The sequence below is a fragment of the Thamnophis sirtalis genome, unplaced genomic scaffold (genome assembly GCF_051295495.1).
Source record: "Thamnophis sirtalis isolate CommonGarterSnake01/CBP01778 unplaced genomic scaffold, rThaSir2_p1.2 scaffold_3, whole genome shotgun sequence".
Classification (NCBI taxonomy): domain Eukaryota; kingdom Metazoa; phylum Chordata; class Lepidosauria; order Squamata; family Natricidae; genus Thamnophis; species Thamnophis sirtalis.
In genome coordinates, this window is record NW_028261383.1 from 118,906,889 (window position 1) to 118,932,965 (window position 26,077).

The window sequence follows — 26,077 nt, forward strand, 5'->3', positions numbered from 1 at the left end:
ATTTTGTATCTGGAATCTTTCCAGTGCTTGCATCCTACTGGGTCCTTGTAATTTTGACTTTTAAGGTAGAAAATTGAAGATTAATCTGACAGCTTTTTCTAGTTAATTGTTTCAGGTGGATTCTCTTTCTGATTCAGTAATGAATGCCATTTATTACAGGATGATGTGATGATGCCACAGAGAATAAGGCTGCAACGGGAAGCTAATATTAAGTATCCAAGGAGTGTGAGTATTTTCATTTGCAATGACTTTTAACATAAAGGCTTGGAAATCTCTGTGATAACATTGACCATATTGGAATGTAGTTGTTAGTGACATAAGTCCCTATTGCCATTGTCAAACAAGAAGTACTTTTAGTATTAGTGTACTAGTTGTACCTGGTAAATACATGGCTGAGTTCAGGTTTGAAGTACGCTATATAGTAAAATTAACTGGAACGTTATCCTACAGTGAACTGGATGCAGAAAAAGAAATTATGATTTAAGATTGTTACAGATTATAATAGAACAACATGTGATAACTAATAAGTTTTACTACAGCTTACCATATATAGTATAACTGAGGTTTCTAGTGGATTACCTAAATAACTGGTGGGTTGCTAAATTACAGAGTTTGTAATTATAAAATCCTTTAGTTAAAGTAGAACACTTATCAGAGTTGCAGATAAAAAAAATCCAATAATGAATTTAGATGAAATTATAACCATTTTGGTTTGGGTAGATTTTATTCTGTATGTGTATGCATTCTTTTATTTTATTCTGTATATGTGTGTAATTAATTTTAGAAGGCACTCTGCAAAGTCAGGTTGTGTTCTTAGTGCAACTGTAAGCAACCCTCTTAATATTGTTTATTTTCGATTGGTTTAGGTTGAGAAGATTGGGCATTCTTGTGAAAGGGGTGTAAAAGCTGGATAAGGAGAAAATAAAACAAGCTCTTTTTTTTTGTAAAAGAGTATGTTATGGTCCCACCAGATGAAATTCTCAGATATGTATGGCAAGTTGCAGAGGAGTAAAACTTTTTACAGTTATACCATGTTGTGAAAGAGACAGTTTGGCAAAATAACTGCCAACACATGTAGTCACTACAGATGGATTACTTTCAATAAGCAGTATCATAAAATACCATATAACATTTAGTTATTTTACTGATCTCATTCTGCTGCATCTTTCAGGTAGTTGTTTAAGTTACAAGTATGAAGAAGTTGTCTTTTGAAGTGAATGGGCTTTCTTATTAAAAAAGGCGTGGGAATAGATTTGTGATGTGAGAAAATATATTATTATGATTAATTCTCAATTTCATTTTCAATTTTATACATTTACAATATGTTCTGACTTAAAATGTTTGGCACTTGTTTTCCATAAGCGTCCTTTTGAAAAAGAAAGGTAGCAAAGCAAAGAATCTTTGGGGAGGCTGAAAGAGGATAACGCCAGATCAGTGGTGGATTCCAGATCCCGTTGCAACCGGTACAGTGCAACAGGGCGGGGTGCCCACCACATGTATGCACACAGCGTGCGTGCACACATGCTTACCGCCTGCAATGCTCCAGCTGCTCAGGAGAGGGTCGTGCAGGTGCCATATGCTCCGTGTGCCTGCACGGAAGCCCCAAAAACTTCAAATACCGGTAAGGAGCGCAGGCGGATGGGTGGGCCCTCCGGAGCACCATACTAGAACGGTACCTGGTGCTCCTGGCAGGCACTGGTACGCCTATACCGGGGCATACCGGTTGTAACCCACCACTGGGCCAAATGGATAATTCTCTTTTTCTTTAAACCAGAATGAAAACAACACAAATAAACTGTTAGAGTTAACTTTTAGGCCTTTATTTGTACCACAACATTGTCATGTCTAACTTGGCAGCATCATAGTCAAAGAAATCCCGAGCGGACTATGTTCTAAAATGAGTTGAGTGTGTATATTTATTTCTTGTAAATAAAAGATAGGTGTGCATGTAGACACATATGAGCTCATATTTTCCTAGGTCTCATTTCACTTGTCTGAACATGTTGCATAGTAGGCAGATGACAGAAAAAGATGGAATTGAACAAATATGTGGCTTGCAGGGTCCACAACTGTAGCAGTTGTTAAATTAGTCTTGTGTATGCTTGACCTGGGTAGACTGTCCTTGTAATGGATTTGCTTTCTTCTAATAAGTATTTTATTTGTTTTTGCCCTGTTTGTTGCCCGATTCTCAGTGCTTTCTGCTTTTAGATAAAAAGGATGGCATGGGAATATATACAATGAAAGTATCCATCTTGACTTGTTTGGATTGTAAAACAAATAGGCATCCTACAGTCTTCCTATCATTGTTTCTTATCTGGCAAATCCAAAGTGTTATCAAACTTAGTCTCTTCATTTGGAGGCAACATTACAATAAACTAAAATGCAACTGAAATGTTTTATAGTAAAGCTTTCTGTTTTAAACATTCAAACATTTCTTTTATACAGGTGGAGGTCAGTTAGTACCTGCTGCCTTAAAACTTTTTGAGGCCAAAACATTGGCACAAATTGTTTACGGGGCACAAATAGGAATCCTTGCAAAGAGAGACTTGCTAGAAACCATTCAAACAAAATTCCTGCGAGCCATCTTAGCTGCTCCCAATGGAACTCCAAATGCCCAATTAAGAATTGAGACAGGCATGCCAAAAAATTCAAGTAAGAGCCTGGAAGATGATGGTCATTTATTGGCTTAAAATGCATTTCTTTCCAGAGGGACTGTCCCCACTAGTGTTGACTGACAATTTCCCTTCCCCCTGGAAACAAGCAATTGATCACAAGCTAGGCTCTTATGGGCTTTCACCATTATTCTTAATGTCCCTAGGCTTTCAGTAAGCAAAGCAAGTAGTAATCAATAGAATGAGGGACATGGAGTTCCAAGAAGAACTAAATAGGTTGCCTTTCCACAGTAGGGACAGAATCAAACAGGGTGTGTGGGAATCGGCAAGATATTTAAATGACCTGATCTCTCCAAAACAAAGAATAGCTTTCTTCAGAGCCAGATTTAACATTCTTCCTTCAGCACTCCTCCAGGGCAGGTATAAGAGAACACCTATAGCCAAATGCGTTTGTATATGTGGTAAAGGAGAAGTAGAAGATAATTCACATGTACTATTACACTGCGAGCTATACAGAGCTTGTAGGTCTGCATATATTCTCCCCTTATTAGAGAGATTGCCAGGGAGGGCAGACAATTTTTATCTAGGCTTTCTCCTTCAGGACACTAACCCGGTTACCACGTATGCAGTGGCAAAGTTCTGTGCTGCTGCAATGTCCATAAGAAAAAAATTGGCTACAGTATAGTATCATCTTGTACCAATTATCTGGACATACTTTTAACAATCTTTGGACCATAATGTTATTATCCACTTTTAATGTAAATACTTTTAATTATATTTTAATGTTAGTATTTTTAATATAGTGTAAGGACAAATGTATATTGCTGGTCTTTGACCATAATAAAGATCTTACTTACTTACTATGTGCAATGTTATATTGTAAGCAAAACCACTGCTTTTGATGTCTGTTTTTGTTATCTTTTTTATTTGTCTTGTTCCCATAGTGGATAATGAAGGATGAGTAAGTTGCCTGATAGACAAACAGCTATCTTAGTGTTATTAATGAAGTAGAACATGCATCATCTTGTTCAAGTTTCAGGAGATAGTTTCATATTTTGCAGCCTGAGACTGTGATAGTGATTTATAGTGATTTTTTCCATTGCATGTTTTCTTGGCCCAGGGTAATTTAGGTTATCTGCATGGTCTCGGCTCTCTGGACGAGAGCCTCCAGAAATCGTTATGGAGTGGTCAAGACATCATTATATCACAGGGTGGTTTTCTCTATAAAGGAAACATTAGTATAGTCACAGGAATTAGTCCCAAAATTAAAAAAAACAAACGTGATTATGGTGAATATATTCCTTTGTGAGGTAAATGAGAGGATCACAACAATCCAACCATAAATATTCTGGGAGATACCAGTTATCTTAAAAAATATCTCACTCTTGTGTCTGGCCTGATTAATTGTCTTGATTGCACTGATTGATAACCTGTTTGGTGAGAATCTATTACCCTTACCTGGTAACTCAACAAATTCTCATATCAATCCTTTCCAGTTAAATATGCTCACTGAGAACATTATCTTCAATAATTTCTTTCTATACCCTCAGTAAATCCAGAAAATAACACTTGAGAGCTGCCACCAGACCCTGTATTGTTTTCAATGTTATTTATATAAAGTTAGCTAGTAAACAGGGAAAGTAATCAGAGGTTGGACAAAGAAGTTCTTTGATAGACTTGCAAGATTGACTTTAGCCTTTTGAGGTACACCAGACTAGGAAACCAAAATCACATAGGCCAATACTAGTTTTATTATAAAGACATAACCTTGCAAGTCTGAATATGCTTCTCTCCTCTTTCAGTTTATATTTGTGAGAACTAAGGAGACATGTCTTATCTGAGACATTTTCTTTTATTACAGTTCTGCTACAACTATCAAAAAACTTGTTTTATCTAATTGTTGTCTTGGTTGTAACTCTTCCTCCTGTCCCTCAAGGCCATTTTTTCTGCCTATAAAAAGGGCTAAAGTTCAACATAAGTGGAGGCTTGTAAGAGATTCCAAAAATAGACAAAAAAATGTCTTGGGATGCTTTAGAAATAAAGGGAAATACAAAGAGCATACAGTTCATTGCTAGGGGAAAAAATGGCAATTTCATAATGGATAGTGGTGAGGAGGCAGAATATTTTAATTTTTAATCTGCATCTCTCTCCTCATGGAAGGAAAATGGAGCCTCAGCTTGTCAACATTATGGCACTTGGCTTGGGGGAGGAAACTGTAGTTTGGGGAAGACAAAAAGATGATTATGTAGCTAATTAATGCACATCCAAGTATCCTGGGATAGATGAATTATGTTCTTAGATTACTAGAGGGTGACCACAGATCTGCTTTTCATAATCTTTGAGGACTCTTAGAGTACTAGTCAGGTAGCTGAAGAATGAGGTCTTCAGATTACTTCCTCATTTTCAAAATGGGAAATGAGAAAAAACTGTAGATTTGTTTGTTTAAAATCTGTGTTTTTTCTCATGTATTTATCTATCATATTTGTATAGCTGCCAATCTTACATGAAAGTGACTCTGGATGATGTACAGCACTTAATTAAAAAACTATAAATACATAAAATACATAAAAAGTCATAATTAAAATATTAATATTCTTTGAACAGATTATCTAGTAACAGTTGGATATGCACATAGCATTAACATGAGCCAAAATGGGATTGTCACAAAAAAGTTTGCAAGACTAAGCTTATCTCCTTGTGCTATAAGAATTAGTTGGGCATGTCATAGATTAGTTTACCTAGATGATGTCTTTGCCAGTTTATTTGGCAAAGTCTTTGTCAGAGTGCCTCATGTGCATACTTGAATAAAATGGTAAATATGGGGTAAATGCAGGGGTGAAATCCAGTGGCTTCTGACTGGTTCTGGAGAACCTGGAGTGGAAATTTTGAGGAGTTCGGAGAATTGGCAAATGCAACCTCTGGCTGGCCTCAGAGTGTGGGTGGGAATGGAGATTTTGCAGTATCATTCCCCTGCCATGCCCACCGAGCCATATCACACCCCAAGCCACGCCCACAGAACCGGTAGTAAAAAAAATGAATTTCACTACTTGGTAGATGATATTATTGTTCAAAGGATATGTGATTAGTTGACTGAATAACTATATTCAAACAGTGCTCAATGGGTCCACATGGCTTGGTGGGATATAAAATTTAGAATGTCAAAGGCTCTGTCTTGGTTCTGTGCTGTTCAACTTTTTTGTCAGTATGAATGAAGAGGTTAAAGCATACTCAGAAAGTTTGCACTGAGAAGTGATACTGTAGATAAGAGTGAAGATTAAAAATGTCTGTGCTCTATGAGCTGAAATGAATAGAATGGAACTTAACACTGAGAAATGAAACTGCATTGGATAAGAAAAGTATGAGATGCAAACTTAGAATCGTGGAGATCAGATCTCAAAATATTCAGCTATGTTCACTTACTCTATATGTTCAAGGGAAAGAAGGTGAAGCAGAATTGAGTACTTCCAAAGGAAATATTGGGTAACAGGCGTAGAAATTTTCCATATTATGCTGCAATATTCTTTCCATCATTACACTTTCACATAGATTAATATGCACAAAATATATTTTTAAAAAATGTAAATCTTTTAGTTTCAGTAATTTTTAAAATCATTTTACTTCAGATAAATAGTCTTAAAATCTGTTAATTTCCAGGAGTTAGAAAAACAGAAAGATCACCAACTCTATTATATTTTATATAATATTCTGCTTTCTCTTCGGAATGATAAGGTTCTGAGAAAGCTATATTAACAACAAAATAAATGGTTTCTATAAATCAGGAAACATCTGAATAGATTTTTCATGCTGAAAGTTCAAGATTGCATTAGAATTCAAGAAATATCCTGTTGCTTTAATGTGATTGTGGTATGATTCTTTTATAAAAACATGTTCATGTCTAAAACCCTGTGTAGTTTATCTGCTTTGCTGACTGATGGGGTTTAGAAAAGCAGCCCTATGTGCTTTTTTAAAAGATGTTGAACTAGAACTATAGCCATTTAAAAAAAATCATATTGATATTAATAAAAAGATTCACTACATTTTATCATTACAAAAAAGAAAAATTGGAAGTCTAGTGCTTATGATGGTTTAATGCATATTTCCACATAGTTTGCTTGAAACATGCTTAAATTCAGCAGTGTGTTTGCTTTTCATTAAACTGGGCTTTCAGACTTCTTTTTCCAGTTTGGAGTTTTTGCAAAACCACAGTGGATTTTCAAAGCAACTGTTAGTTCAAGTCTGTTCTACATTTTAATGAAATAGTACAAATCTAAACCATTCTCTCTGATACAACTTAGTAATTAAATGTTAAATCCAGTATGGTCTCCACATGCCAATAACCACATCTAACAATGATGCTATTATTGCAGTATTACAAAATGGTTACTCAATAGATGATCATATTTTATTCGTATGCTAAAACCACAAGTGAAGGTACTAACAGAGTTGTTTTTTATGTTTTAAATAGCTAAACATTGGCATTGTAAGAACTTTTATGGGATTCATCTATATTCTTTCGGAATAAATATATAGATAAATCTTGTTCCAACTTTCTAGCAAAATAATTGCTTTTTATATTATTTGTTCATGGGTTGGATATCTTTTTAGTGCTTTTAAGCATTTCAATATTGGGAGATTATATTAATATGATGCCAGAGTGTTGAAGACTTCAGTTAATCAATATAACTGAAAATTTCATAAGTTTTAATATTAACTTCTTTCCTAGCTAGCTGTTCACATATAGAAAATTAAAAATACATTTTTGCTAATGCTTCTTTTGGTAGACTTGGATTTTTTTGCATTTTTATGAAATGAAAAAGATAAATACAGATAGATTAATCTGAAAAAACTGATAGATAAATGACATAGGGAAATCTTACTATATTAATTGAAGATCAGAAAGAAATTAAAATATCAAGTCTTTATTAATATAAATCTTACCTAGTTAATATGTCTTTTGTTTTTTATTTGCACCTGGTTTTTCAAAAAATGGGGTCATTTTGATAGGTGTCAGTGTATCACAAGTAACAGAAGTCTATTTACTTTCATATTTTTCAAAATAATTTATATTATTTTAAATAAATAGATAAAAATTAACCCAAACTAATTGGCTGTTAAAAGGGAAAAAGAAAACAAAATAGTGTAAGAAAAGAAAGAAGTTAAGAAAAATAGAAACGAAAGAAAAAAGTAATGGCTTCTTCACAGCAGTTATAATACAAATACATTTTAATCTCTAACGCTGCATCACATTACTCTTCTTTCTATTATCTATCCTAACTGTCAAAACCATAAGTCACAAGTTCATTTTTTTTCATTTTTACACAAAATTTCCATAAGAGGCTTCTAGTCAGCAGTGAATGTAGATAATGTCTATTTTCTAATCAAAGAAATTAATTTATCCATTTCAGCAAAATATATTAACTTCACCAACTATTTCTCTATATTGGGTAGTGTCAAATATTTCTATTTCTGGGCATATAAAAAAAAAATCCTAACTATTTTAATCATATGTTGACATAAACTTCCATAGCTCAGGTTTTGACAGCACAGAAGCAAAATACTTAGCTGCCAGAGTCTCAGGATATAAATGGGGATGTACTTTGCTCTTCTTCTTGGAATTATGACCTCACTAATATTCTTTTACGCAGTTTATTCATATCACTCTTACTGTTTTGGTGCTCATTATAATGTTTGTAAATAGATTTTAGTTAATTTCCATAAAATGAAGGTGAAGACTCCTGTATTAAGAATAACATATTATACACATATACCTATATAATATAGCCATTTGTCAAAGCAAGATTTATTATCTGTTTAAACTTTTTGAGTTAAAATCTTTAGTGGCAGCTGCAGTGATAGCTTTGCAATGTTTTCCATGTAGACCTGAGGCAAAGGAAATCATTTCAAAGCCAAATCTCTCCTGGAGTTTTAGAGCTGATCGGGTATATGGCTTTGGCCCTGGCCCATCTCTACAGCAGTCATTAACTATAATCATGAACACATGAAAACACGACTTTTCTTCAAAGTAAAATAAAAGGGGGCAGCTTATTGGTGAAATCTTAGAACTTCCTTCTAATTTTCCTTTTGTTTTTACCTGGGGCAGCACTTCTGAAACTCATTTAATTTGCATTCCATCATAATCTAATGCAGCTTGCAACTTCTTCAATCCAAGTCACTACAGCATGCTTTCACCTATTATCTTATGTTGAATTTTTGAAACTTTGTTGCTCCAGATTCCTTTTGACTCCCATTGAATTGTATCATTTTGTGCTAAACATATGTGTTATGTTAAGTTATGAAGGGGAGAATTATTCCTTAATTTCCCCTCAATAATATGAATACCTGAACCTTTTTAAAGCTTTAACTGACATGCTGAGCTTGATTGCAATTGATGGGAAAATGTTCCAATCGTTCAATGTTGAGTTGTGAATAAAGGCAAATATATGTGTCCCAGGATAACGTTGCAGGATCCAATCTGAGTTTGTCACCAGACCAAAGGTTTATTCTATCAAGATTTTGGACTCGTGCTGGAGCCCATCCTCAGGAAACTAACTCTCTCTTTCCAGAATGTTGAGTTGTCCTTAAGTATTTCATATGTAGACTGGAAATAAAAAGAGAAAAAAAGCCAGTAGCTAATCACTTCCATATCATTGGCAAGACAACTGTAAAAGAAGTATTAATATAGTCATTAGGAGCTGAGCTTGACATTCTAATATTTTGAACATTTGTGTTTATTTCAGGATTAAAAATAACTGTTCAACAGAAAAATACATACACATATTTTTAAAATCTAATGATGGCATTACAGTAATAGGAGGAAATGTGAAACCAAAAAATAATTGCATTCTTGTTTGTTCAAGAATAAATAAGAATGATTCATATTAAATGAAGATTAAACTAAATTTCTGTCCACCCATAATATGAACATATTTATAGTGCAGATACATGACATTTGAACAACAAAAATTCACTTATTTTTGGTTTTCTTTCTCCTTATTGGTTGTATGGTGCATGCTACAGGTACTCCTTGACTTATGATTTGTTCAGTGACTGTTTGAAATTATGGTGCTGAATGAAGAGACTTAGGACCCCTGTCAGAAGTTCCTGCAGTGGACCTGCGGTCATATCAATAAAATTCTGGTGCTTGGCAATCAACCTGACCTTATAACCAACCACAGGGACTCTCCCATTCTGCCCAGTTGGGTCTCCACGGGCCTTTGGACATGTGGCCCACAACACTGGGCCCCACCCCCTTCTTCCGATCTCCCATCATGGTTCATCCACTTATCTTTTCTACAGTTCTTTCTCTTCTCTTCTATTATCCAGTATCTGAATCTTTTTTGTCTTTCATGTTGACAGTTGTTAAGTCTGGATGTTCTGTGGCAGAGCACTTTAGCTTCTTCCTGTTCTATTACTTTGCCTATTTTATAGTCCCACCAGTTGTTGCTTGCAGGCAAATGGCATTTTTAACAGATCTTTTGGTGTATTATTGTTGCTACTTTGTCATAGTGTTGCTTGTAGTTAGTCTATATCAGTGATGGCTAACCTTTTTCCCATCGCGTGCCAAAAGCGGGGGGAGTGCAGTGATCCACTGCACACATGGACGCAACCCCCACCCTCCCCCCACTTTTGGTGCCTGATAGACCCATTTTTCGCCCTCGACAGGCTCCAGAGGCTTTCTAGGAGCCTGGCAAGGGGGAAAACCGCCTCCGCTGTCCCCCCAGAGGCCCTCCGGAGAGGATGAAAAATGGCCCTAAGGGGCAACCTTAGAAACCTTGGAAGTTCTGGTTTGCATGTTGAGTTGTTTTTTGCCCGAAAAACGGTTGAAAATAAAGGCTGAAGTCAGCTGGCCATGCGTGCTGGAGCTGACAGGACAACGCCTCACATGCCCTAACAAATCGCTCTGCGTGCCACCTGTGGCACACGTGCCACAGGATTGCCATCACGGGTCTATATCATCTTCTTCCAGCAACTAACTACTGTAGATTGTCTACTGTTTCATTAGCTTTTTCCAGAGGCATCTATTGTGCTCTTCTCAATTCTGTATGCTTTTGTCCCTAAAACCTGCTCTTGTGCAGCCAGAATTTGTCGCTCTCCAACTTTCCTTCTCTTAGCCATTGCCAGGTTTATTGTTATCTGCTCTGCCTGACTTTTTTTAAGTATACTGGCCATTTATTGTAATATTTTGCTTTGCCATTTATTTTTTCTGTCCTTTATTTTGTTGTTCTTGTAGGCCAGTTTGGTCTGTGTGTGTGTGTGTGTGTCTGTGTGTGTGTCTGTGTGTGTGTGTGTGTGTGTGTGTATGTATGTATGTATGTATCTATCTATCTATCTATCTATCTATCTATCTATCTATCTATCTATCTATCATCTATCATCTATCTACCTACCTACCTACCTACCTACCTACCTACCTACCTACCTACCTACCTACCTACCTACCTATCATCTAAATATCTATCTATCTACCTACCTACCTACCTACCTGTTGTGACTCAGCAGAAACCTCCTGTGAGTTGTTTTGGGATGCAGGGCTGACCGACTCACAGGAGAGGATAATGAGCAGCTATTGATCGTTAGGGTCTTCTTCTGCGGATAAAAGACTGATGGTGCCACGCCCTAGTTGCAGAAGTCAACGTTCGTTCGTTCGTTCCATTCCATTCCGTTCCTGTTTTAGTCTAGGTTCCCCGTTCGTGTTCATGATTTGCTGTAAGAGTTTGTTTTTGCATTTGCTGTTTAACTTTTTGCCAGAAAATTTATCTGTGTTTATTTTGGGCTAGCAGCCAGCAAAAGCCGGGACTGATAAAAATATTTCCTTTGAAGTTCTGTCTGGCTCTCGTTTCTGAACGAACAAGGTAGGGGTCAGAACAGTTTGACTTCTGCCCAGACAAACCTCCATTCATAAAATTATGGAGCAACTTTATGCTGAAAACGCCAGACTGGCCCAGCAAGTAACAGTATTGGCTGAGCAAATTTCTCTGCTGCAGAGAGCTGCAAAAAAAACCCAGACAAGGAGGAAGTGCCCAATGGCTATGCCGGATAGGTTTGATGGAAATCAAGCCATGTTTCCCGCATTTCTGGGACAATGCCAGCTGTTCCTAAGTTTGAGAGCGGAGGATTTTCCCACTGACCAGACGAAGGTGGGATTTATTATTAGTTTGCTCTCAGGCACAGCTGCCCGTTGGGCTACCCCCTTGTTAACTCAGCCTAGCCCGTTGTTGGATGACTTCCAGGATTTTTGTCAATACTTTAAGCGTATGTTTGAGGATCCTATTAAGGGGGAAACAGCAACCAGACGTCTTAAGTCACTTCAGCAGGAGAATGGTTCATTGCAAGACTATGTGAGTGAATTCAGGCTGCGTAGCCAGGATTCAGTGTGGAATGAACCAGCTCTGATGGACACTTTCCAAGACGGGTTGTCTGATGCCTTGCAAGATGAATTGGCGAGGGTGGACAGGCCACCAACGTTCGACACGTTGGTCCACTTGTGCCTCCGGATAGACGCCCGGCTGCAGAGGCAGAGGCCTCTCCGTGCATTCCAGGAGACCACTAGCGTGCTGGTTCATCAAGAGACTGCAGTAGAATGGGAGGAGCCCATGGAGTTGGGTGCTGTCAGACCCCGAGTGTCACGTACAGAAATGGACAGACAACGTGCTGAGGGGTTGTGTTTCCACTGTGGGGATCCTGGCGGGGAGTTGCCCCAAGAAGAGTAGAAGGGTTGTGCGGACTGCGGCCGTTCCTCAGCAACGAATTATTGTGTCAGACAACTTGCACGTTTGTGCAGTTTTGATACCCCGCTCGCACAATGTAGCGTGCATTTGTGGTGTGTGGAATCCAAGGGCAGATGCCCTGCCTAGGACATCGGAGAACTCTGACCCTGCAGACTCGCTTCCACCCCGGACTGTTCTACCCGTCGCATCCTGTGCTGCAGTTTATCATCCCATGAGCACACAATCTCTGATACGGGATGCGCAGCGGGGTGACGAATGGGTGGAGCGATGAAAGGCCGGCTTCCCCATGGACTTTGGAGGGGGATCTTTTGAAGTATCGGGGCTGGCTCTATGTTCCCACAGGGCACATCCGTAGATGGGTGATCTCTCAGGTTCATGGCGCTTCTGCAGCGAGACATTGGGTTTTTTTCCAGACATTGCGCTTGGTATCCCGTAAGTTTTGGTGGCCCCACTTAAGAAATGATGTACGGAAGTGCGTGGAGTCGTGTGTCCAGTGCCAATGGGCCAGGTCTGCGAGGAGGGCTTCACCACGATTACAGCCCTTGCCGAACTCTGTCCCCCAGCCCAGGACTTTGTTTCTAGGATCCCGGCGGGGCACCAGTGTCTTGGACTGTGTTCCGTGGAGGCCATCACCCACCCTTCCGGGCCGCATCCTGAGTGTCGGAACCGGGGGATGGGCCCTGCGGTGGGCGATAGTGTGGGCCGGCAGGAGTCGTTGGAGCTGCCACCAGATTCCGACGGCAAGGGGTCTTATGAGTTGGCCTTGGAGGAGGTGGAGGACCCTGGACAGGGTGTTAGGGCCCGGCGGGAGCCAGTGGAGCTTCCGCCAGAATCCAACAGTATGGGGGCTGGTGGGTCGGCCTTGGAGAAGGGGGAGGACCCTGGACGGGGTGTTGACGCTGCGCAGGGCGGGAAGAGACGTGGTGGCCATCTGATACCGGGGGAGCATTGGATCAAGGGGAATGTTCCTGAAGGTATTTGGGAGTTATATAAGGAGGCACACATGCTGAGGGCTACTCAGTGTAAGGAACAAAGGAGGAAACACAGGAGAAGATTGCGGGCCTATCTTATGGACAACTCATTCCGACCGCATCCGGACCGTCAGACCCGGGGGAAGGGATAGTGTTGTGACTCAGCAGAAACCTCCTGTGAGTTGTTTCGGGATGCAGGGCTGACCGACTCACAGGAGAGGATAATGAGCAGCTGTTGCTCGTTAGGGTCTTCTCCTGCGGATAAAAGACTGATGTGGCCACGCCGTAGTTGCAGAAGTCAACATTCGTTCGTTCGTTCGTTCCATTCCGTTCCGTTCCTGTTCTAGTCTAGGTTCCCCGTTCGTGTTCATGATTCAGAGAAACCAACTTGGAGAAGTGGTTTGCTGTAAGAGTTTGTTTTCGCATTTGCTGTTTAACTTTTTGCCAGAAAATTTATCTGTGTTTATTTTGGGCTCGCAGCCAGCAAAAGCCGGGACTGATAAAAATATTTCCTTTGAAGTTCTGTCTGGCTTTCGTTTCTGAACGAACAAGGTAGGGGTCAGAACACCTACCTATCTATCTATGTAAGACTTCATGTTCGTTTCAGTGCATGTTCTTCACTATTCATCAGATATTCTTCCAATGCTATTTTCTTCTTCTTCAACAGTCTGGTGTACTTGCAACATTTCACTCCCACCTGTTTTCTTGGATAAGTAGAGTCAAAATCTCTGTGCAGATGAAGGGTGTTATTCATTGTCGTTATTTTTGGGGAGGCTTTCTATAGAGTTCTACTTGAGTCCAGTCCACTATTTCAGCTGTGTATTTAATGACTGTAATTACCCAGATGTTAATTGCCTTGATAGTATTTCATCTACTGAGTTTGAAGTTTAAGATCTTCTTCACTCTTATGATATATTTTCTTCTAACCTTCTTGACTTCAGTGTGCCTTCTTGACTTCAGTGTGCTTGATGTTGCCAGCTTGAAGGATGCCCAGGTATTTGTACTGATGGTCTTCATCCATACTCTGATGCTATTTCCATAAGGACATCTTGATTCCTTCAGTTTTCACTTTTTTTTTCTTTTTGGGATGGTAAGGATGGCACATTTGTCCAGCCCAAACTCCATTGCAATATCTTGGCTGTATATATGGACAGTGTTGAGCAGAGATTCTATTTCAAATGGTATTTTGTTATACAGTTTGATATTGTCCCTATATTATTTTCTGAAAACATTAAATGCAACAGTTGGACTCCTTCTCCCGTCTTTAGGTTTTTTTGTATGTTCATTACTTAGAAAGCAAGGACTGATTTCAAAGAGTTCAACACCCACAGTTGAAGGTCAGAATTTCGAAAGGTCTTGGATAGATCAAAGAGGATAAGCCAAACTTCAAAGAAACTCAGTATTTATTTATGGGTTAGGAGCATATCTAGTAATCTGCTCTTCATTTAGGAATTTAGTTTAGCAGTTCATTCTTGATAAAGTTACATTCTACCTTTAGGAGATGATTTGAAAGAGAATGAGAAATTTGGGGTTTGGATACAGATATTTCATTAGTCTCATACTAATGCTTGAGGAAGCTTCCTGACCACATGTGATTTGCTTTGTGTATTTGCTTTGATTTGGTATTTTTTGAAAGTTCTTTTTCCAAAACATATTTTGAGATATTTTCCTAAATAGTGGGCTTTCAAATAAAGATATTCTTAACACAGAATTCCTTTTAAAATTACAGCCTGATCTCCAGTGGTTTTTATAAGGCAAATTTACTAATAGTGTTTGTAGTTGTTCCAAGATACCTTTTGTTCATAATAAAATTACTAGTTACATAACAAGAGACTGAGCATGCCTAGCTACATGTTTCTTTGACATTTAGAAAGTTTAATAGATTATAGTGAAACTATTAGCATTTTGTCATAGCTTCATTTCATTCTTTCCTATTACACGTTTTAATACAAAGTAGTTGAGCCATAGATTGTTAGGGTTTGCTTTTATTATACTGTTTCTTTAGTTTGATCTTAAAACACTTAAAATAATTTAAATTCAGTGGTATGTTCTTACTATTTTTCTTTAAAACTGATATTTTGATGATAGTAATTGCTTCTTTGCTTTCTTTCTGTTCCATTAGTGGCATATACAGAAAGTAAAATAAAAAAAATAGAAATAATAGAATCATGATCATGCAGAAAAAATTAGATGAAACATTGCATGAGATTTTTCAAATTCAAATAATTGTAGCTATATTGCTTAAAAATACCTCTGGTTGTTCTTAGAAAGATGGTATAAATTATTTTAAATGTAATTTAATTTTACGTGAATAAATTCTGCTTTTTATCAATCTTAACAGAAAGATTTATAAATTGCAACAGTTGTAACAGATTGTTGGAAAGGTATGTTGGAATGTTGTATAATTGTTGGTTGTTTAGCTCCTGTGTTATCTTTCTGATTCTGAAAAAGAAGAACATTGGTGGTAGAAGAAAGTGGTTAATATTCATTTTCAAGGGGTTGTCAATCTTCATCATTTTAACCAAGAGATGGTAAGATCCTGATGGAATTTATAAATGATATAGTCCTTGTTTTTACACAGTGCCTAAAACTGTTGATTTAACAGATTGTCACAACATATATAATTTTTCAATATTTTCTGATAGATGATAATACCTCATGATTTTCAAGAATAGTCAACACATCTAGGCTTCAAAAGTGGGCAGCCAATAGAAGTAATTCTATGGTCAGTAACCAGCAACGTGACAAAGGTTTTTTTTTGCTTCAGATTCAAAAGGGAATTTAGGAATGATAATTTGTTGAAGGAGACTTTTTTATACCTTATCCTCTGGAATTTTTATCATGATGAGCTAAGATACATGGAACAGATGGGTGGGTATCAACCATCATGTGTGTTTTTTCTCATCCCCTAAAATATTAAACTATCTGCTATGTTTTGAGACCCTTTTCTTAAATAGTAGTGGGATGCTTAAATTTTCTGCTATGGGCCAAGTATTAGAATAATTTTCAATAGTTCTGTATGTTTTAGTTTAATATTTGAATTGAATTTGAATTTTTTTTTTGAATTGAATTTACTTTATTTGTATGCCGCCCTTTTCCCTGAGGGGACTCAGGGCGGCTCACAATTCAAGGGAGGGGGGGGGGAAAACAAACAAAGTTACAGAACATAAAGATCATACATAGCTAAAAAACACAACAATCATACCATTCGGAGTGGGGCTGTAAGTCTTTAGCCCCAGGCCTGTCGGAACAGCCAGGTTTTAAGGGCTATGCGGAAGGCCTGTAGGGTGGTGAGGGTACGAATCTCCACGGGGAGTTCGTTCCACAGGGTCGGAGCAGCCACAGAGAAGGCCCTCCTCCTGGTAGTCGCCAGTCGACACTGGGCTGCTGATGGAATTCGGAGGAGGCCTAGTCTGTGGGATCTTATTGGTCTAGTGGAGGTAATTGGCAGCAGGCGGTCTCTCAAGTACCCAGATCCAATACCATGAAGGGCTTTGTAGGTGACAACTAGCACCTTGAAGCGAATCCGGAGATCAACAGGCAGCCAGTGCAGCTCGTGGAGGATAGGTGTTACGTGGGTGAAACGAGGCGCACCCACGATCGCTCGCGCGGCTGCATTCTGGACTAGCTGAAGTCGCCGAATACTCTTCAAGGGCAGCCCCATGTAGAGCACGTTGCAGTACTCCAGCCTAGAGGTCACAAGGGCACGAGTGACTGTTGTGAGAGCCTCCCGGTTCAGGTATGGACGCAACTGGTGCACCAGGCGAACCTGGGCAAATGCCCCCCTGGTCACAGCTGACAAATGGTGTTCAAAAGTCAGCTGTGGGTCCAGGAGGACTCCCAAGTTGCGAACCCTATCTGAGGGGCGTACGATTTGACCCCCCAGCCTGAGAGATGGAACACTTGGCCAATTAGTAGGAGGGAAGCACAGCAGCCACTCGGTCTTATCTGGATTGAGAACAAGCTTGTTAACCCCCATCCAGTCCCTAACAGCCTCTAAGTGGACATTGAATATTATAACTAAGACAAGCAGATCAGCTTCCCCAAATAATTACCTTAAATTGTACTATGTTATTTTGAAAAGAGCCTTAAAATATTTAAAATAAACAGAAGGATTTTAAACTTGTTAGTCTGAACCACAACTGAACAATAATAAACCCAATCTGTAAATTTTCTGAGCTAAAATATCCTTGGATTTTAAGCTGCAAATACTATGTACATGGACATACGGTAATAATGCCTGTATTATTGAATATCATATGAATTGGTTGCCATGCTGAAAATGGACATAACTAGATGAGAGGAAAAAATTGGTGGGCTATATGGGACATACTTTCAGATCTCCTCGTTAGAAGAGGATGGAAATTAGTATTCATTGTGATGCCATTCATCTATTCAGATATGCGCGCATGCACACACACACACACACACACACACCACATACATTTCTTTTGGGAAAACTATGGAGCTTAAATAATATTTCTGTGTTGTGTTCCTTGTCCACTACTTCATGCTTAGTGTGAAGTTCCCAAAAGATGACCTAATTAATTTACGAGCCTCGAGACAAAGTTCAAACAAAAACCATTCATTTATTAGGATCAACATCTGGGCATGTCCTTCTGTGGAGCAGAAATTGATTTACACTTAATGATGTCTGAACTTTACACCTGTGTCCCCTCCCCTCTGCCTTGGTCATAACTCACATTCACCAACAAGATACTATGGCAGGTTATTGACATGCGCATTCACATGCCAGCTGCAAGAATATGAAACCTGGCTCTGGCCAAAAGTATACATGGAATTCTCCTCCCTTCTCTATGCTACTTGATAGTAGTCATGGCAAACTTTACAAGTTGACATCCGGCTCCCCTCACTTCCTGAAAGCGACTTGTGTAAAACAAAGCAATTTGAGTACAGCTGGATGCGTTCCTCCCCCACGTTTGCCTGGATTTTCTGCATGGAATTTTGCTATAAGGTGATCAGCCTGGATATTCCTACTTTTTACCCAAGATGCCTCTGATAATGGGTAGCCCTTCCACTTAAGTATTGGAGTTGTCTCCTGTGCCACCTCGAATCAAGGATGTTGAACTTCATAATGGGTTTGGCCCCCTATGACCACAGGGCCCGGAGGTTCCCGGGTTTTAAGAGGCTACTATGAAATGCCGGGTGTATCTTCCCCAGCAATTGAGGCAGTTTCAATTGCACTTTGGCCCCAGTTTCTTGCTAGGCAGTTTTAATCTCAAATATTTTGTGGAGAGGTAAACCTTCTCTCCCACCTGGAATGACCGTTGTGAAGCCCGGTGCTTATCTGCCTGTTTCTTATAGGTTTGTGATGCTTTAGCCAGTGCTTTTTTGACATTTTCCCAGGTTGCTTTCAGCATCAACATCCAATCAGTAAAGCTGACTGAGGAGCTTGGATACTCAGGCATTTGGACAAAGTCCATACCACTTACTATTTTGAACGGCGTGAGTCCTGTGCTACTGTGAACAGCATTATTGTATGCGACCTCAGCAAAAGATAAAAGATCTGCCCAATTGGACTGCTGATAGTTCACATAGCACCTCAGGTACTGTTTTACTATGGTGTTCAGTCTCTCTGCTGCCCCATTGGTGCTTGCATGAAAAGCTGAACTAAGACCCTGAGATGACCCAATGGACCACAGGAACTCCCTCCAGAACTTAGCCATGAACTGGACCCCTCTGTCTGAAATTCTTCAAGGTACTCCATGCAGTTGATAGATATGCTTCACAAACAGTTTAGCCAGCTTGTGAGCCAAGGGTAGTCTGCTGCAGGGTATGAAGTGTGCCTGTTTGGAGAACAGGTCTATTACAGTTCAAATCACTGTGTCTCCCCCACTTTTCGGCAACTCTACTATAAAGTCCATTGTGATCTCCTCCCACGGCCTCGTTGGCTCTGCTACTGTTTGCAGCAGTCTGGGGTTTTTTCCCAGTCGTCTCTTCATTGTGGCACAGATAGTGCAACTTTCATGTAACTATCCACATCTTTCTTTATGCCGGGCCACCAGAATTGCCTTCGGGCTAAGTGTAAAGTCTTTAGGAACCCAAAGTGGCCTGCAGTTTGACGTCATGGCTCCTCTGGAAAAATAGGGTGCGTAGGGATTCTGGGACATAGAGTTTCGTCCCCTTCCATGCAATGTCATGTCTTTTTGTTAAGATGTGTTGGTTGTTTTGGAACCAAGGGTCTGCTAACAGTTCGGTTTTTAGCCTCGTGGTTAGGTCACTTGTGGGTTGGTTTTGCCGATCACGGTGTTGCCACCTGGTGGTCACTTGGGCAGCTGTTTGAGTAGAGGGAATGATGGCATCTACTATGTGCTCCTGTTCACATTTGTACTGAGGAATGCGGGAGAGGGTGTCAGCTAGAAAGTTCCTCCCCCCTTGAATGTGCATTAACACAAAATCAAAATGATTAAAGTATTGAGCCCATCCTAAGCGCCTCCAGATTTTTGTGGTCAGTCCAGACTTTGAGCGGTTTCTGGCTCCCTTCCAACAGGTGTCTCCAGGTCAGCAGTGCCCATCTCACTGCGAAAGCCTTCTTTTCTCATGCAGCCCATCGTCTCTTTGTGTCTGTGAGGTTGCGGGAGGTGTAGGTGCAGGGTTGTAAGTTTCCTTGGTTGTTTTTTGGAGTAGCACCACTCCCACTGCCATGTCGCTGGCGTCTGCCTGGATCACAAAGGCTCTCTGTGAAGTTCCCAAGAGATGACCTAATTAATTTATGAGCCTCGAGACAAAGTTCAAACAAAAACCATTCATTTACTAGTATTAACATCTTGGCATGTCCTTCTGTGGAGCCGAAAATGATATACACTTAATGGCGTCTGAACTTTACCCCTGTGTCCCCTCCCCTCTGCCTTGTTCACAACTCACATTCACCAACAAAATGCTATGGCAGGTTATGGGCATGCACATTCACATGCCAGCTGCAAGAATATAAAATCTGACTCTGGCCAAAAGTATGCATGGAATTCTCCTCCCTTCTCTATGCCACTTGATAGTAGTCATGGCAACACTCTACAAGTTGTATATCTTGTTTATTGGCAATTCAGCAACTTTTTATGGTAAGTTCTGAAACAGCAAGCTTTAAAATGTGTTTCTTCTGAAAATGTATCTAAAAACATTTCTTTAGAAATCTATCAATCTATTAGCTTTTCTGAAAACACAGCTACTTTAGTTCATCTGACTCACAAACAGCTAGTGGATGACAATGCCTTGTAATTTCTAGAAGCCTTAATATGGTTTTTTGATATTTCAAAGATACGAGCATAGCTACAAGCTGGCTACTTTTTCATTAATGTCTTTCACAGTTTGGAGTGGACTAGCTTATACATTGTACTGTATTTTAATTGGATATGTGGCTTTAAAAAAAGCAGAACTAAGACTAATCTGTCACCTCCTGGCAGCTGTTCATTAATTTGTATTTGTGTAGCTTTGGCCGGGTCAGTCTTCTTTGTGTACAAAAGCTAAGCTTTCTTATCTTTTTCTAAAGAAATGCCTTTCAGATCAGCAGAATTGTGTTTGCCCAGCACTTCGTATTTGTTTTCATCTATTCTTCTGAATTATCCCATGTATAATTCTCATGTTCATCAGATTTATTTTATAAAGCTCATGAAATAAAAATGAAGGTAAAAGAAAAAAAAAACCTTTAGATACAAACAATATCTCATTCTTAAATGAAAACAAGTTATCTGACATTAGTTTAGAAAGATCTGTGCTTTAAAATAATGCTCCTTTAAATGGATAAGATTTTACAGAAACCTTTTTCTGATGGAATATTAGCAAGTAGTGCATTTTCTTATTATAAATATTTAGTATAATTGTTATAAAGTGACTCCTTCCACCTTCCTTCCTTCAGTGGCTCAGTATTTTTATTTAATACCTGATTGGATTGATGGCAACTGATATGCTCAAATCAGAGTACCTTTATGACACTGCAAATTCATTACATATGACATAAATTCATTACATTTGGTGGTTTGTAATTTGTAACCCTAGTACTTCCTGAGGATGAAAATTCTACAGGTAATCTTTGACTTAATTACTGCATGTTTAGTGCGTACTCAGTGAACTGGTAGTAACGCCGGTAGGAACCCACCACTGAGTTACACATGAAAAGGTGGGCACTTGGCCACCAGCATGTATTCACAATGATTGCAGCATCTTGGAGTAATGTGATTGCCATTTGCATCCTTTCCAGTCGCTTCCAACAAGCAAAGTTGATGCTGAATGTAACATACCTTGATGTCAGAAACAACCATGATGCTAGGGGTTTTCTCAAACTCTTTGAAACAGAGAACAAGATTCTTGTAAAGTCCTTTATAATTAGAAGAGGGATTAGTGTTCAAAAATCTCAGCAATTGAATACTTTCACTTTAGCACCTAATTTATTTTTAAGTTATTAAGGCAGGGACTTCTTCATTCTCTCCGTGAAAACTATTTGAAGAACCAGAGAATTGACTAATGGTTTTCCTAATACTGGAGGAATGTGCAGGTGTTTTGAGCCAGTATTGTTTTGCAAATGATTATTTACTTTCTCAGGTTCTGAATAGTCTCTGATAGATACATTTGACAGAATATTCTGTAGCATTTTAATAAGCAAACTAATTGATTAAATGTAAACTGGTAACAGGTTAAATAGTAGCTGTCTGACACAAATCAAGTTTCAAGAATACCATAAGATTAACTCCTTGATGCACCTTAACATTTGTATCTATTATTGGGATTATGAAGTGTAGTAAATGCTTATCAGATTTGCCACTAACATAACTTCAAATGAGATAGTAATATTGTAGAATGATAATTAAATTCAAACCGATAGCATAGAGCAGTGATGGTGAACCTTTTTGTAAAGGCATGCCAAAATTGTGTGTGTGTGCGCAATTGCACGGGCCTGCATGCCCACCCCACAATTCAATGCTCCCCAACCGGTGCATGTGTGAATGGGTTTTTGCCCTCCCAAGGCTCTGAATGCTTTCCTGAAGCCTGGGGAGGGTGAAAATGGCCTCCCCCGGCCTTCCAAAAGGCCTAAAATCAGCTGGCCAGAACACACATGGGTGCCAGATCTGACGGCTCACATGCCAGCAGATAATGGCTCTGTGTGCCACATGTGGCAGGTATCCCATAGGTTCGCCATCACGGGCATAGAGTAAAATATTGAAAATAACAGTGAAAATTGACAGAAACAGACGCAACATGATTTACTTAGAAAGCAAATCAAATGCATAAAAATAGAATAGGTGAAATCTGATTTGAATTTCTTAACTTTGAGTAGTGAAATGACTGCAGTGGTCTCAATGGTCCGTTTCAGTTGCATAATTATATGAAAACTAATTTCATGTTTGTTCCAATTACTCTTATGCTTTTAGCCAAATCTGCCATGTAGCTTGTTTCTAATTTTGGAAAGAAAATATTTTGCATAACTTCTAATAAATTATTGTCGTGTAATAACTTGTAAATGATCTAAAATAAACACTAATTGTATATAGTATGCAGAATTATTTAATTATTTTTATATTTATTTATATTTATTTATTTGTTAAATTTGTCATTTATCTGGGGTTACTATAGGTGGCTTACCTATAGTATAAATAAAAAGGAAGAAAAATGAAAAGGCATGTAAACAGAACAGACTATTGAAAACATATCCTTAATTTTTTCCAGCTAAAACTGTAACTATTATAGAAATAATGATGTTACACTATGCTGTGAAAGGTATGGTAATACTGATTCTGACTCCATTAAAATAAAAGCCAATTATAAGAATCTGATTTGCCAGACACTTAATGCAATATTCTGTAGTTCAAAGACAGCTTTAAAAAAAATCTTCAGCATATTTCTTAAATACCTTTCCCATTTTTTATTGTGTTATCTGCATTCATCAAAATGTTTTTGTTTCTATTTTCAGATTATAGGTTGCCAAATTAAGAGAGAACCAGCAGAAGCTACTGAACGCTATACTAGGTGGATCAATAATTTAACACATGATCAGCTTCTTACTCAGGTATTTGTCTATATGAAAATTAGAGTGTATTTTCCCATTTATATTGTACATAACTTGCTTTGCTTTGTCAGCTTTGAACATGGAAGCAGGATATTTAAACCCATCTGAAAGTAAGACATAATCCCATTCTGCTCACACGGTGTTTCATTTTGTATATCTCTCTTCAAAAAATGCACTTTAAACCTCCAGGATAGATTTGGATGACTGGGGTCGGGGAAAAAGCAGAAATGAGGTAATGATCAACTGATGGAATTCTGTCAGAAGAAAATCTGAGCTCAATTCTGCTTAGAATAATACAAAGGCATGCATATACTGTATATCAGTGAATTAAAGCAGAATTTCAGGAAGTGAGGAATAACCAAATATGAATTAAAATTGCTAATAAAAACTATACATACTAAACAATTTGTTAACTATCATCTTAGCTTTATTTAAAATGTGCAAGCATAATTAAGATTCCAACATAATTAAAATTGCATAACTTTGTATTTTCTTAGATCTTATGGGGAAGCCAGTTTGTAGTAGAAAAATTGGCCAAGGAGACATATGGTTATGTTTCTATGAAACCATAACATTTGTTTGTGATTCTGTATCAGTTATTCTTCTGTGACTTTGGAATCATTTTTGAATTTTGTAGCTCATACTAAGGATGGATGCGTGGATGGATGTAACACATTGCTCGCAATTTTTAATTTGCTTTAGGATATGAGAATGCAGAATAGAATTGTGGTTGGTAAATTCAAAGAGAGAAAGAGTGAGAAAGAAGAGAGGGGAGGGAGACCCTCTTTATGATTCTTTTTTGAGGTTGCTTCCAATAACTAGATAGAAAAACTTATATTATATTTATCTCAATGTTACCTTATTATCTCTAAACTCACTGTTACCAAAGGCAAACAAAAATACTACTACAAAAATACAGAAAACACAATTTATAAATCTAAGGACATCAATGCCCAGGTTTATTTAGATATGTAGTATTTATAAGTGTGAAATAATTTGTAAAATAATCTCTGTAAGCTTTATGCAAATGAAATAACACAAAATAACAAAAATCCAGAATGGCACAAAAATAGCAGATTTGCAAATAAACAATTGTATGGAAAAATAAGATGTTATTAATAGCAGTATCTACTCTTTTTACTAGTTTTTTGACCTGTTAAAATATAACCGCTTTGTGCCATTCCCCTTTACTAGTTATTTAGAAAATTTATATGGCTACCAACTCACTAACAGTGATGCCATATGGCTTACAGAAATAAAACCCCAATATGAAACTCCACCCCCTGTCCCCAATCAACCCAACTTGATGTCTCTCTTGTCACATATTTTACTTGCATAATATTCTGGAAAACTCTGTAGCTTCGCTGAAAGATGCCTCATCTAGAAAAGGTAATCTATTAAATATCCTAGTTCCCCCATAGTGTTTATTTTGATCTTAGCTTCCCTCCCGCCCTTCTTACCTCCTTTTTTTTGTCCCCAAAAGAATTCTTGTTTGTAACCTACATTTCTTTTATTACTTATCTTTATCTCATTTTGTTCCTTGAGGCCTATGGCCCTAAGCATATTATTTTCAAAATGTTCTGACAATGAGAACAGGCAGGCAGTCAAAACTATTTGTTCAGCCGTAAGTACCAGTCCTCTCACCTCTCTACCTCCCTCAGGGGACATAAGAGCAGCTAACATAACCTTCACTTTCAAGTGAAATAGAACTCCTCTCAACTATATCATTGTTATCCAGGAAGTATAAGATGTTGAAGCACTGAAAGCCTAATTTGATCCTTTCTCCTCAGGGTAACAGTTGTTCCCTATCTTGATTGCAGTTCCCTTCTTCTTAAGAGCTGACCAAACCAAATAAATTCTTCTCATTATAGCCTTGGATATTAATAAACTATAGATTAAATGCTGAGAAGACAATTAGGGAGACTGTATCGGGCTCATTACCATGTAGAATTCTTGTTACTTAAAGATGAAAATCATTTGGGAGTTAGGGATTAAGTTTGGGAGTGCTACTGTTGAGATGCTTTTATAATAACAATGTCTGGATAAAGTTTTTTGGGTGCAGGTATGGGAATGACCTTATTCGATATCAGGAAAGAGTTAGTTGTCTCAAACAGTATAAGAACCATTTACCTAGATGGCTATCCAGATAATTCAGTTGGAGAACTGAAGAAGCTTCTTGGATGAGAAGCAAAACGTTTTGGAAAAAGCACCTTTAGGACTTTGATTGATATCATTCTACAGGTGGAGAATTCAATCTACCAGTAATTCTGATACTAATGTAGCAATTTCTGATCCACCTGGTGATATATTTTTTCTTTCATAATATTAAAAATAAGATTTGTCCTTTAAGAGACAACTATAATTTATTTATTTGTTTGTTTGTTTATTAGATTTATTTGCCATACCTCTTGCCTCAAGGTGACTCCTAGAATGCTTAAGGTGCTGTTTAGATGTTTAAAAATTATTAACCAGTTACTGGTTCGTAGGAAAATTTTCTTAGTTTCTGAATTTGCATCAAAGCCCAGAACTATGTATGATACTGTGGTATTAAAGTATTTGGAACCAACTATCTTCTATGGCAGATTATATGTTTATAATCTGCCTTCTTTGCTTATTAATCAGTGGTTATTCTAAAAGTACAGTTTGTTCAGCTAACAAACAGTTTGAGAAGTAGTGTAATCACAAAGGAGGGGAGGAAGGACATACATGGTTTCTGTGGTGAGTCAAAATGTTAGCCATGCCCTAGCCCCA

General features: G+C 38.2%; 1 protein-coding gene across 1 annotated transcript in view; it reads left to right on the top strand.

Moving 5' to 3' along the window:
• QTGAL (queuosine-tRNA galactosyltransferase) overlaps window positions 1-26,077 on the top strand; it is a 141,290-nt gene that overhangs the window by 24,947 nt on the left and 90,266 nt on the right. Inside the window, exons 5-6 of the mRNA XM_014065834.2 lie at window positions 160-225; window positions 23,231-23,326. Coding sequence (XP_013921309.2) covers window positions 160-225; window positions 23,231-23,326 — 162 coding nt within the window. The remainder of the gene's footprint in view (window positions 1-159; window positions 226-23,230; window positions 23,327-26,077) is intronic.